Below are 14,807 nucleotides of genomic sequence, written 5' to 3' on the forward strand. Positions count from 1 at the left end.
CTACCTCAGTTTAAATTAATCATTGAAGCTTCAGTGTGCTTTGTTAGTTAATGCGTGTGTTCTACGTCCGGTTTCTCCGCCCGAAACCATTTGATTAAGTGAACGGTGAAAACGCCTCAATAAGTTCCTCACACCATCAGTGGAACTCGAACCAGACCTTTCCATAGAAGAGGCAAGTAATATATCAACTCTACCGCCACTAAGAATTTCTATGGAATTTGTGGAGTTGAATAAATATGTTGCTTTTATCGAAAACAGTCGCATTTGGTTGTTTAGAATTTGTGATACTATGGGCATGCGGCATCGCTGTATTGTGTCTGTAAGTTGCATGCATTTTGTGATCGGTTGCCAATGCCCTTGGCAACTTGTCCGCATAAACTGCTTCTAAGCAGTTTATGCGGACAAGTTGCATAGTAGAATGAAAGAAATTTGTTTGTAAGATTTCGTAATTATCACTAAGAAATGTAATCTTTAAGCAATTTTATTTTTATTTATGTGCGACCATCCGTAATATTTTTGGTATCACCAACTGAAAATAAAAAAAAATAAATTAAATATATACAGTATATATATATAATTCAAACTATATATATAGTTCGTATTGTTTAAACTGAAATATAGTTTTAACTGACAAACAGTTTTAATTGTGTTGATCTGGCGAAGGGAATTTGTCAGGACTTATTCAAGGGCTTTCTTGATAAATTCAATCAGCGGGTGGAAGTGAAGGGTTCCCCTGATGGAGGAATTTTTAACCCCATTGGCCTTAAGGTGCAAGCGGCTTACAGACATAAAATACAGAAGCATATAAAGCAACGTAAGTCCGTGAACTTCTATTTTCACAAGAACACATCAGACATAAGTTTCTCATGACCGGTCAAGAAGGCGAAGGTAGTTTCTAGGGGCGTCAGCAACTTAGCTATATTGTGTTTTGTATATCTATACAAGTTTGTGTTCACTGACCGATTTGGATGTTGTGCAGGCTGAAAAACCCTACTCGTTTGACTTGAATCGGGTAACCACAACCTCCATGATGAGGACTTAAAAATTCCTCCGGTCAAAGACGACAATCAAACTCAGCGCTCTGCAAACAAGTGACAAAACCACTAAACTGTCACGGAGGAAGGAAGGCAGAGGATTCGTTGATCGCCAATACAGGGCTGTTTATGTTCGAGCATATAAGAGGAATCAGTTTATTACGATTATTATCTGAATGCTATAGCTTAAATCATATCAGTGAAAAAGTTCTTAACGTGAACTTGTTAGGTACAGAAGTCGTGCAAGTTTATTTTATGATATGCATTTATAAATTTATCTTTGTGTCCTGTAGATGGCAGCACACATCAAACACGATAGCATTATTGGTAAAAGGTTCTTCCGGCTTTCATTTCCAGAAACACAATCCATTACCTCCGTCCAGTTTCAGTATCAGACGAAAATTAAAAAAAGAAATAATAATAAAATAAAATAAATAAGCGTCATTACATTTGGTATCAATTTTTTTTGGAAATCAAGTGTCTGCGTGAGGACCAGCCTCCAGTGAGTGATGCGCCTGTGGAATATATTTGTGAAGCCTCATGAGAAGTTTGCATATGCTAAAAAAAAAAAAACCACGATTTTCAGGGTTCTGGTGGAATGTGACAACAGTTAATATTCGAGATGCAGGGACTGTGAGCAAGACCTTCGTACAAGAGAAAGATTTAGTACATTTCCGTGACCTGCGTGATCATACTTAATTCGGTGAAAGACGAAAGAGCCATCATCATTCCTTATATGAAATGCTGGTCGCTTACAATTTGTGGCTTGCCGGCAACACGCAACCGGCAAATACTGATAAGAAGTAGGGACTCCTTATCCATCATTGGCTATTGCGTCACTGACAGGCACCGGCAATGTGTTCGACATGGCTGAAAGATGTGATGGCAAAGCTCCTACTGATTCAGTATACGAAGGAAAACTTTCACTATTTTAAAAGCAAGATATTCAGAAATTGAAATGGAAGATTTTCGGACTTGAACAGCAGAAATAAAGGACACTTTTGTATTAACAGTTTTCAGTATAACCGCATGGGTAGAAGTAATGGCAAATATGTCTCTCGATAAATCAAATACAATATCAGAAAATTAACTTATTATTTTTCTGATAAAAATATTTCAATTATTTCAATTACTTAGACCGATGAGGCAAAACATTATGACCAGTGAGTCGTTATGCAAATCGAAGCAACTGCACGTGAACTACGGCGCGTGCGCCGGTCGGGAGGCGCATTATAGCCTTAGATGCTAATGCGCCATAAAACTCTAAAACAAAGAAGCCGGTCGGGACACGATATAAAAAACATCTGATACTGAGCTCTGATAATCAGTGTTACTCTTGTTCTTTAGATGGCAAAGGCACCGGACTTAAGCGAGTTTGACAAGGACAAATTGTAATGGCCAGACGACTGAGTCAGAGCATATCCGAAACCGCACGGCTTGTGGGGTTCTCACAGTCACCTGTGGTTGGTACCTACCGAAAGTGGTCCGAGGAGGGAAAACTCACAGACCGCCGGCGAGGTGTTGGATGACCACGGCTCATCGATGATCGAGGTGAGCGAAGGCTCTCCCGAATGGTACTTGGCAACAGAAGGGCGACTGTGGCGCAACTCGTCTATAATTGGAATGCCTGGTGACGGAAGTTATGTGTCACAACACACAGTACATCGAACCCTGCTGAAAATGGGGCTGCGTAGCCGCAGGCCACTCAGAGTGCCATTGCTAACCACGTTTCACCGGCGACAGCGCCTACAATGGGCACGCGAGCATCGAAACTGGACCTTGAGTGATTGGAAGAAGGTCGTCTGGTCCGATGAATCTCATTTCCTGTTGCACCATGCGGACGGCCGGGTACGTGTGCGTCGTTTACCTGGGGAAGTGATGGCGCCTGGATGCATCGTGGAACAAAAACAAGCCGGTGACGGTGGCGTCATGCTTTGGGCGATGTTCTGCTGGGATACCCTGGTTCCAGTCATCCAAGTGTGGGGCACTCTGACATCTACCACCTTCCTGGACCATAGGTACATCGACTGACAATGAAGAAGGAAGAACAAGAAGTGAACTTACTAATGAACACCCACGAGGTACACGACTTTTCGCCTACAACCACAAGCAAAACCTGAGGACATCCACGTAGCTGGAACAAAGGGATCCTCGCTCCTGTTCCAGGACAAATACCGGACTGACAACTCGGATGGGGTTGACGTGTGTGACACACAGCCCAGCTGCTGACGCCACATGGCGATCTGAGCCGGGCAACCAAGCCCGACTCTCTTTAAATACTGGTGACGGAGGGTCCCCACCCCTCCTTTCCTTGTGGTGAGGCATGTGCATCCCTTACTGATCTACTGGGGTCACCTACTCTATTGTCCACATACTTCTGCCTTACTCCCCCCAGTCTACAGTCTCCTCCTGTTCTATCTTTATGCAAGCGTATGCCTCCACACCAAAACCTTAAACAACTCCAAATTAACTACACCCACTTTCGGCCTTTTTACACATATATTTTGTGTGTGTGTGTGTGCGTTATTTTTATATATATATATATAAAACTTTTTTTTTAGGATCTAGCCGCTGAAATCTCAGGACCTGCCAGAGTAAAATTAGTCTACTAGGTTCCTTGTCTGCCTCCAAGGGGCGTAAGTGGGGCAACGTTGGGCCTCAGCAGGGGTCTAGCGGCTAAATGACAAGATGAACAACGGTACACAACATAACACAAATTCAATACCCACACACTTTTAAATCTCTGGCTTTCCCAGCAAACTGGCACATCCACAATGTAAGCAACGCGGATATGGGGGAAACCCCTGGTACCATTAGACATCAACACACTTTACACTTACCTAAACATCATAACCCAGAAATTCCAGCATCATACAGACCCGTCGCGCTGCTCTCAGTCGTCAGTAAATTATACGAGAGGCTGCTCCACATTCGGATACAGAATCACTATGAAAGAGCAGACCTGGCAGCTAAAAATCAGTTTGGCTTTAAGTCAGGATGCTCTACGGTGGATGCCCTTGGAGACCTGCTTAGGAAAGCACAAGCATGCAGGAAAAAATATCTATTAGTCATTTCAGTCGATTTCGGCAGGGCGTTCGACTCACTTTGGTGGCCAAGCATCCTGACCAGACTGAGAGAAGCTGCAGTACCCATCAACTTATACAAAGCAATGGAAGACTACATTTCAGGCAGAAGAGTGGAAATAAACAGAAATTATCAAAGAATCACAAGAAACGTACATAGGGGCTGTCTGCAGGGGTCTGTTTTGGGGCCTCTCCTTTGGAACATGGTCTTGGACAAATTCCTGTGCCAGGACCTGGGGCTGGCCGAGGCCCAAGCCTTTGCGGACGATCTCATTATTACTATTGAGACGGATTCCAGAGTCCAACTGGAAAACATCGGTAATCAAGCAAAGCAGAAATTACAATACTGGGCCACAAAAAACCAGCTAAAAATTGAACCGACGAAAACCATATCCATCTTTCTGAAAGGAACTCTTCAGGTACAGCGTCCGCCCCAAATAAAAATGAATTGCCTGACCATCAAACTCACCAACGAAATGAAGTACTTAGAAGTTATCTTAGATAAAAACCTATCCTTCATACATAAGAATGAAAATAAGAAGATACTCAGCCCTAATGGCTAGGATTACGAGGATGGACTGGGGATTGAAAAAACGAACCCTAATATTATAAGTCAACCTTCATCCCAGCAATAACCTACGCAGCTGCAGTATGGTCAAAACATCACTAGTAACTAACAAGAAAATCCTGGACATGATACATAGGACCTTCCTATTGACAACCACCGGAGCTTGCTGCATGGTAAGCACACCTGCGCAGCAGGTGCTTGCTGGCCTCGCTCCCCCTGGATTTAGAAGCTGTGAAAGCAGGACTGCCCTACCTGCACTCAAAGGGAGTGGCGACAAATCATCAGGACTTCAAAATCAACCGAGCAAGCAGTCAAAAAACGGAAAGAGCCCGACTACAGACGTACCTCCTTCAGGAATGACAGCAAAGATGGACAGAGACGACAAAAGGCAAGATCACTCGTAAATTCTTTCCAGAACTGAACAAAATATACCCAAAGCAACCGGGATGGTTCTTCCCGGGCTTGCACCTGACCTCGTTACTCACAGGACATGGACCCTTCAACCAGAAACTGTTCGGCTTCGGTCTCACCGATGACCCAAATTGCACGTGCGGGGAGGTCGAAAACTGGAACCACCTGCTTTTTCGACTGCCCACAATACGAAAATCTCAGATGCACTCTCATTACTAAAATCCATTACCTCCCTCCAAAGGACTTGCAAATCACTTCACTCGCACAGAAGAGGAGTACCGAGCGCTTTCCCAGTATGCACAGGACTAAGGAGAAAGGTGTTAATTGCCATACATCGAGACTAATAATACAGTATCATAAACCAATCGCATAAGACAGAGACAATTCCTGTAAAAATAAACTGTGAAAGAGAAGAGAATGAATGGAAAAGAAAAGTCAAAGGGTAAAAAAAAAAAAAAAAAGAACGGGGGTTGCCCCATGAGCGTCCAATTTTGAATTAAGTGGACAGGAATGGAGAGAACAAGCTGCAGCCTAGCTGCCAAAGCCTTAGGGCAGCCTGAATAGGGCACCCTAGCCCCCTTCACCTTTAAACCCCACTTCCCGGGGGACAATCCTCCCATCCCCCACCCTCATTTCTTCTCTGGTGGGGCATGGGCATGCCCCACTGAAACTTGGGGGCTGTCTTCCCTATTGGCCCCATACTTCTGCCTTTTTTCCCCAGTCATCAGCCTCCCCCTCTCTATCTTCACGCTAACGAAGCCCCTACACACACCTAAATTTAAACACATCCAAAATATCTTCGCCGACGTTCCTGCCTATCAACTCAAGCGACATCAACCCCCCCACGATTGACGCTGGTATGTGTATGCACGTTGTGTGTATATATGTTCGTGTGTGTATAATACAATATAAGAATACTTTTTTTTTTAATAGGTCCTAGCCACTGAAATTTCAGGAAATTAGGTGGTGGGACCTGCCAGAGTGAAACTAAAACTATTGGGTTCCTGGTCTGCCTCCATGGGGCGAAGATGGGGCAACGTTGGGCCTCAGTAGGGTTCCTGCGACTAAACGACCAGATGAACAACAGTACACGACACTACACATGCCATATCCATACACTTAAAAATTTCTGGCATTTCCAGCGAACTGGTACACCCACAATGAAAACTACGCGGAGATGGGGGGGGGGAACCCCTGGTGCCATCTGACACTAAATACACCTTACACCTAAATATTAATTGCTGACCAGGTACACCCTTTGATGGCAACGGTCTGGCAGTGCCGTCTTTCAGCAGGATAATGCGTCATGCCACACCGCCCATATAGTTCGAGACTGGTTCGCGGAACATGTGGAAGACTTCTAGGTATTGCCTGGCCTCCAAATTCCCCAGACATCAATCCCTTCGAGCATCTGTGGTTTGTGTTGGAACAGCAACTCTGATCTGCGGCGTCTCAACCACGGACCTTACAGGAGTTAAAGGATCTTTTGTTAAGTGTTGATACCAGATACCACAAGACACATTTAGAAATCTTGTAGCATCCATGGCTCACCGGGTACGAGCTGTTTTGACTGCACGTGGACCAACATTATATTAGGTAGGTAGTCATAATGTTTTGGCTCATCGGTGTATTTTATTTTTAAAGGAAGAAAAACTAAATTACGAAAAGGGGGGGGAGGGGCTTTAACGTCCTGTCGATCGTCCTCTTGATCTGTTAACGTATGTGAGATTTGTTATGACTTACAAATATGATAGTATAAGAGTGATCAGAGCAAAGATGATTAAAATCGACAGTAATAAGGGATGGAAGAGAAACATTCAGTGATGAGATGATCAACGGTGAAGCTGAAAGATGTCAGGGGAAGGATGAAAAACGGTATAATACTCGTAACAATGTTAACAGTAGTGATGGGCATAATCAAATGATTCATAACCGATTATTTCAATAATCGAATAATTGCCATAATCGATTATTAAAATAAAACTTAAATTATGGTAAAATAAAAATTAAATTAAAAGTTAAAAAAAAAAAAAGAAATGCCAGTGAACGATATAAAACTAATGTTATCAAATCTCTCTCTCTCTGCGCGTATCTGTTACCCCCCCCCCCGTCAGCCACATTTCCGATTACACTTTTCCACTCGATTATCAAAATATATTCGATTATTCGATTTTGACCTCTCTAGTTAATAATGTACGAAGGTCTTTCAAAAGTAATTTGTACAGAAATTGGAGAAAGTAGGTGGCTTCGCATTTCGTTACAAAACTTTTTATTCTAAAACACTGTTACTTGTACACGCTTTAGGTATACAGTATACCTTATCCAGAAATGTACCTTATTATTGCACGTAATTACCATCACTCTCAACAGTCTTATACTATTTCGGAACAAGAACATATAGGCCTTAGCCATTAAATTGATATCCTGTTTCACAGCCTTCACAAAGCAAAGGAATCATTGTCCGCATTTTGTTCCGCGAATTCCATCCCTAATCTTGGAAAATGACTTTTCGTTACTGTGTGTGTGTTATCCAGAACCCCACATAGCACAGACCTTTCACAGGCAAACTGTTTCACTATTATGCCCACGCTTGCTTTCATTAGCGTTCAGTGTTATCATTTTATTTACTTTAGGTTCACCCCTGTACAGCCTGTTCCGCTAGGAGGGTGTACATGATAACGTAATATTGCAAACAGATATAATATGATATAATTAGGCCTGGTGTAGACGAGTGGCACAGGTTCTTTGTGTAGACCGTGGTTCAAGCTCGAGACTACAAAATACGATTAACAATCGTATTCATGATTTATCGTAAACTCTGATCTAGTGGTTTACACAGAAGTATAAACAAGAGCATAATACTAAAAGATTTTGCGATGATTTGAACCCAGTAAAGTTCGATCCTTGCATACTTCTATTTCATCAGTCTTGAGCTTAGTGCAGAGAATGATATTTATCGAGAACATGGAGCTCACAAGCTTGAAGCTGTTGAGTCTGCATTGCAGCAGGATGTGCTGGTTATTACTATTATATATTATATGAAGAATTCGAGGAAAAGTATTATTCTTAAAGGAAAATAATTCGGCTATCACGATTGGAGTTGTTATTTTTAAGAAAGTAGCGTTACCGAAAATAGATGGTGGAATAAGATTACGCTGTTGATAATTTCACTCATGTCCGAAGTCAAATGTCGAGGCGGTAATTTCAAATCATAACTCAATTCTTTATACAGTATACATTTTCGAAATACTTATCACCTCTGTAGATTAATGGAAATTTTTCTTTTTGATTACCACTTCCTTCTAACGCCAAGCGAATTTGTTTCTGCAGATTACAAATTCTGGATTTTCTATTTAGAGATGCCACACTACTTTATGAATGGGCATCGACAGATAAAATATTCCTATATAAGAGTGTTTAATGTTTATGAGAACCCATACGTACACAAATTTTCGAACAAATATGTAAGAAATTTTTGTGCACTTTTAAGATAAAGAATATGGAACTGCTTTTGATATCATGTTTACAATTTATTCTTTTGATATTCAAATGAAAAATGTAATATTGAGGAGGAGGTGGAGTAAGCAAGTTGTTGACAAGGTATTTGATAATAAAACAGAAAAAAGAACGGTAGAAAATCGGTTTACAGAAACAGTGTCAGTCATTTAGCATCAGGTACAAACAACACAATGGCTCTTAGGACAAAAAAAAAAAAAAAAAACACACACCATTGCGAATTTACTGTATTAAATGACGTTTCATGCCGAACCTCGCTTTTTTTTTTTTTTCCCTTAAAATTTCACGCCCTAGGTGCAGTTTGACCAAATAATAATTGCAATTGATAGATACTCTTAGTGTTTATTAATGCATGATTATAACAGATGTATTTTTTAGCATTAATCAGTGAATTAATTTCGAAATAGATGAACTCAGCAGATAACGCTCAGCGAATTATCAATTAATCAAACGAATGGATAAAATTCAAAAAATCATTTCGTTGATTTATGCATGGTAAACGTCTGTTAAAATTCTTTTATCACATATTTCATAATTCTTTTCAACGAACATATAATTATGGCTTGATTGATACTTATATTATTTATCACATATATCTGTTCGTCTCAATTTATTCTCTTGTTATGCCTGCACTCAAAGCAAAGACCTTACGTGGAATAGAAACTTCATAGGATCTTTTCTGTCTTTTCTTCTCACTTCCTCATCTAGTCTCAAAACGAGGTTTGCATGAAAACTTAGGTTTTGCATTCCTCAACATAGAAATGAACGGACATCGGAATACATGCAATTTAGAGACATGATATATTGACTCCTCGTGGCCTTTGTTGCTTTGGCGAAATTCCAATCTCTCTCTCTCCCTCCCCGCCAGTCTGGCCTCTTGAATCAAGTTATCGGTTATTTATTACCTCAGAAATACTGACTGTCCAAACCATCTGTCAAAGTTTATCATTAAGATAAGATTATGGGAAGTTTTTCTAGATTAGCTAATACAGCTTTCTTAGCATCAGGAACTTTTTCTTTTGTTAGATAGGAGCTAATTTCCTTCTGTTCCTGTGCTCCAATATTCTTGGCATCATGTCCTACTTCTTCACCGAGAGGCAACAAAGAAAGTCTTTCCTGGAGACTCGTAAGAGCCTAGAAACGAAGATGACTCTAGAAGAAGAATCGCAAAAACAGGTAGGCGAGAACAGCTTTCTTTCTCCTCAAACTATGAAATAGCTTTAAGAAGTAAAATATTTTGTTAAAAAATTTTATCTTTTCCATATGAGTTAAAAGCATTAATTTTTTTTTTCCAGGAAAAGCTTTTACTTTCCGTCCTTCCACAGCATGTAGCAGCTGAAATTCGTCAAGACCTCGGAGCAGTAGTGACAGGGCAGTTCAAGAAGATATATATGAGCCGGCATGAGAATGTCAGGTAGTCTGAAATGTTTATGTTATGTTGACACCTTCAGGGCTTTCACTTTATTTGACGACGTTCTCGCTACAGTAATGCAATGCGCCCCTTTAGAGTTGCATTCTCCATTACACCGTCCCCAATGAATTAGTCAGATGAGGACTGCGTGCGTTTTTTTTTTTTTTTTTGTAAGTTCCGAAACTTTGGATTTTCCATCCGGCAAAACCAACCAGAAATGCAGAAGTTTAGAAACCGCACATATTGACGCCTCATGGCTTTAGCTGCCTGGGAACTTAATTTAAATAATCTGGTCTTTGCTCGACTCGCATTTGTAAAGAAAACAATGCATACCAACAACTGCTAACGCATTAGGTCAGATATGCCATGAGTGTTTTCTATAATTAACGTATTTTGAAAAAGAAGGTTGGGGGGAACATTTCCCTAATGTTGCAGTACTACCTTTAAACTTAAGTTCGATGAGTCACTGCATATTCCGATTCATCATACGGACCGATAATGCTATGCACACTTGACCTTGATTTTTAAAAATAAAGATATCTTATTAATGGACGTTCCATTTTGTAAAAGTTTCCATTTCAATCCCTGCTTTTAGTTCCTCTAATTACCTAACTAACAATAGGATAATTTGAGTATTTTGCAGGAGGCATGGCTACATTATACAATAGATTAAAAACCACAAATATATGCATATCAATAAAAAATAAACTTGTCATAATAAAAGTTTACAATTATGAGTGTTAAAAGCACTCTCACCATGTTAACATATTTACGAAATTTATGAGGGTTGTTTAAAAAGTAGTGGCAACTTTTGGGTGTACACGCGTTCATGAGCATGAATTACGTGGCTTACACTACTTATAAAAGGAGAGATCAGTTGTACGGTTTCGTAAGTGTTAATGAATGGGAAATTGCAGAAAGCATGGCGCCATCCAAGTTCTCGTTTTCCTTTTCCCAATTTCAGACGAGAAACGGATGATTTATGTGACACTGATTACTGCGTACCACTAACCATCATTCTGCGGTATACTACCAAACGCCTGTAAATTCCGTACCCTGCCATTTACTCGTACTTGGAGACACCGCGGCACTTGGCAATCGATACAATAAAAACACCGACATTTTCTGGGACAGAGAGCTAATCATCTCGTACGATGTTATAAGGTGTCGTATGGTTGGTGCTATTAGAGCATTACTGTGGAGGTAACAATGGGAAATACTTGAGAACAACCACCCCTCCCCCATTTTCCAGACATTAGCCCTTGTGACTGATTTAGAGGATAACTCTTTTGGATAACACAAGAGTTGCCGAGAGAAAGTCTTGGGCAACAGCCGTGCTGGTACTAACTTTTAGCTAAAGAAATTGATGGAATGGGAAGCGATTAAAATTATACAGTAAAATCCCGTTACAACGAATATGATTTTAACGATATTTTCACAATTATGATAATAATCCCAGGGGCTGACATACGGTGAGTATGTTTTGTTTTGTTTTTAGGAGCATTAGCAACTAAGGCCATATTGCTCCGGGAAATGCGGTGGTCATTCCCTGACCTTTCCGCATTCCGTATTTGGTGGTGACGGGCTCGAACCCCGGTCTAATCAAGAAGCGTGTGCTACGCACTGCTGCTCCTTCCCACCTGGCTACGGAGGCGCCTATATGGTGAGTATGGGCTTGGCACACCCAGGGTCCTGCGCTGGATATCATCATTCATTTCTTTCTTGATGATTCCCATCTACTCTCTCTCTCTCTCTCTCTCAGGGTAACTCAGAATTTTTTTTTTTTTTTTTTTTGGCTGGTGCAGCAAAAGCCTCAGGCTTCGGTGCACCATATGGCTAATTATAATAATAATAACTGTAGGTGCGGTGACTTCACTTACTTATAGCACCTTTACTAAGTATCAAAGGTAGAACTAAGTAATAAAGGTCTGAACTCTGAGTGAATCAGAAATAATTTAATTGCAGTTAAATTACTTCGTGTAGCAGACTGCTCGTCAACTCTTATATCAGTCTCGTTTAAACGAAAGTTACAAGGAAAATCTGTATAATCCGTATACGGTTATGGCGTAGTACAATTTGAACTTACACATTTTAGACTGTACTAAAGTTGAATTTTCGTATTAAAATGGGGAGGGGGGGGAGTTGAAGTTAAACATTAAAAATAAACGTATTGATGCGTGAAACTTAAAAATAAGTTAAAACGATTATACTGTATATCTGAATGTGTGATACTTTCTAAAAAATAAAATATGCGTTCAGAACGACATTTTAAGTAAAATAAACCTGAAATTATTACTTCTATATACTGTATTATAAAAATGTACCAGAATTTATTTCAACGAATCATTCTTTTGAAATCATTTCCTCCGATATTTGGTAGAGCGAAATTTTATTGTAAGAGCACAGTCCAGAAACCAGAAATTCTTCATATAAAAAATGGAAAATAAAATTTATGGGTATATTAAGTCGTACAGAAGTTCTGGTTTGAAGCTTCTTCATGATTAGAAATAAAATATAAGAGAGCATTAGACAGAAAGGGGAAAAAAAAAGTTAATAATTCAGTGAAATTTTACAGACAATTATTGTAATTTAATGCGATGAAAATTTGTATCCGCAATGTTATTTAATGCAAACTATCACAGTGTTATCAGTAAACTGAAGTCATACAATCATTTTTAGCTAATTAGTAAAATAAAATTTATTATAACTTTCTTTGAAATAATTTTGTTTATAAACAAAACAAGTTAGTCAATGTATGCAGTGCTAGGCGCGTTAGCATAAAATAATAATTCATGATTAATAATAAAAAACAGAAGAGCAAAAATCAACGAATTTTATGTGCGAACAGAGAAATTATTATTTCTGCACATCCTCTACATTGCCCATTCATTCCTCCAACCAGCTCAGGGCAGCAAACATAATATCTAGTGATTCTGCTACAATATACGGTGTATTGGTAGCTTATGGACATGATGTGTGAAAGAATAATTATGAATAATTAATAATTAATAAATTAAATTTCTGATTTTCACGAAATTTGGAATGTGTATAAAAATCTTCCTAAAGGACCCAAATATAAAATATTTCATGAGAATCCGTCCACTCGGAGTCGACTTATTACTCGAGAATGGAAAAAAAAATAATAATAATTGCCGGATTTCTACTAAATCCGACAGTAATAAAAGTTGGAATGGCTCAACAAAGCGTTTTAAAGGGCCCAAAAATAAAATCTGTCCACTAGCAGTTGAATTTTACATGCGGACGCTCATGGTAAAGGAAACATGGCATTATGCATATACAAGGCGTCTCAAAAACATCATTGCTTGTTTGTAGCTATATAAAAAAAAAACAAGCAATTAGAATAGTAAACATTCCCATTCCATGTGTGTGTGTGTGAGAGAGAGAGAGAGAGAGATCCTCGTTTATCAGCAAATATTGTTTCAGTAGTTTTTATAAACATCTGGAATTGACACCGTTATCCAAACGCATGCAGAAACTTCGAAAGATTTTTTTTTCTTCTGGCAATGTGCCTGATTTCGTCTTATGTATGGGCTTCTCATATAGATAGCATCTTCCTAAAAGCGTTCTCTTCGTGACATATTTAGCGAGGAAAATTCGTTTCGGTTCTTGCACTTGGATGCGCTGCATGGCACTAATGCTTGGTTGACACTTTATACTCTCCTGGCCTGCTCAAGGCTTCTAATGAATTTAAAAAAGCCAGTAAATAATTTTTTAAATTCCATTCATAATATTTTTAATTATATTAAAAATATGCAAGTATGTAAAGTATGCTTGCATATAAGTATATGCAAGCATGCTTTATTTTAGTTTCATACAACGTACAGAATATTCACAAAAATGTATTTACAGAATGAAAAAAGGTAATTATACAAATGAAAAGATATTTTAATACAAAGGAGAAAACTCCTCACGAGAGTTAGGTCTGATCGAGCTGGCTTAACATCGAGATAAGAGCACCAGCTCAATCACACAGGAGCAGATGCAAGGTACACATCAGTCATTGCTGATTAGTCCTGCTAGTCATAATTTTTTTTTTCGGGAAGTCCGGTCAATGGCGAATTTGTTCAGGTCGGCGAGGAACCTGTCCAAGAGATGGAGTCGTGCTGAACGCGGGTAGAGCTCGGAATTGGCCTTAAGGGCAGCAAGCGGAACCCTCCAGCCACAGGTATCCCAGAATGAAGGTGTTGCAATGCAATTATGCCAGTTATCATCTTGACTGTTGTTAGGAGACGTTGGCCGTCGATCAAGGTGGGAAGCCGTGGAATCCCGAGAGAGTCGGCAAGCTGCGTGGTTCGAATCAGAGCTAAAAGGTTGTGCTTCCTGTTGGCCCACTTTAGGAGCCAGAATTCTGCGGCAAAGAGTGGTTTCTTTATTGACGGTGGCGATGACGCCCAAATTTCAGCAGCATAGAGTAAAGGTGGAAAGATAACTGTTCTTATGTGCTTCACGGCTGTCTTTTTATCGGTGATATGTAGGAGATGTTGTTTTGCTATCCACCAGAGTCTTGAAGTACGTGTGAGGAGCATGTCTAAGTGGGGGTTAAATCGAAGTTTGGAATCAAATACAACTCCTAGGTCATGATGGCTGGACACAATTGGGATGAGGGTATTGCCGACTGAAGGCTGGAGAGATGGAGTTTGCTTCAGTGAATACACCATGAATTCGGACTTAGCAGGATTGATGTTGAGCCCAAACTGGCAGAGGTTAATTTGTTAATTTCCGCCTTTAGCAGATCTAGGTCTTGAATGGGGATGATGGGAGTG

At 39.9% G+C, this 14,807-nt stretch overlaps 1 protein-coding gene across 1 annotated transcript in view; it reads left to right on the forward strand.

Moving 5' to 3' along the window:
* LOC150077154 (adenylate cyclase type 3-like) overlaps window positions 1-14,807 on the forward strand; it is a 99,748-nt gene that overhangs the window by 7,642 nt on the left and 77,299 nt on the right. The window contains exons 2-3 of the mRNA XM_090386616.1: window positions 9,639-9,788; window positions 9,908-10,026. Of these exons, the coding sequence (XP_090242742.1) occupies window positions 9,639-9,788; window positions 9,908-10,026 (269 nt within the window). The remainder of the gene's footprint in view (window positions 1-9,638; window positions 9,789-9,907; window positions 10,027-14,807) is intronic.

Source organism: Mastigoproctus giganteus, chromosome 12, assembly GCF_048544385.1.
Source record: "Mastigoproctus giganteus isolate SK-2022 chromosome 12, ASM4854438v1, whole genome shotgun sequence".
NCBI lineage: Eukaryota > Metazoa > Arthropoda > Arachnida > Uropygi > Thelyphonidae > Mastigoproctus > Mastigoproctus giganteus.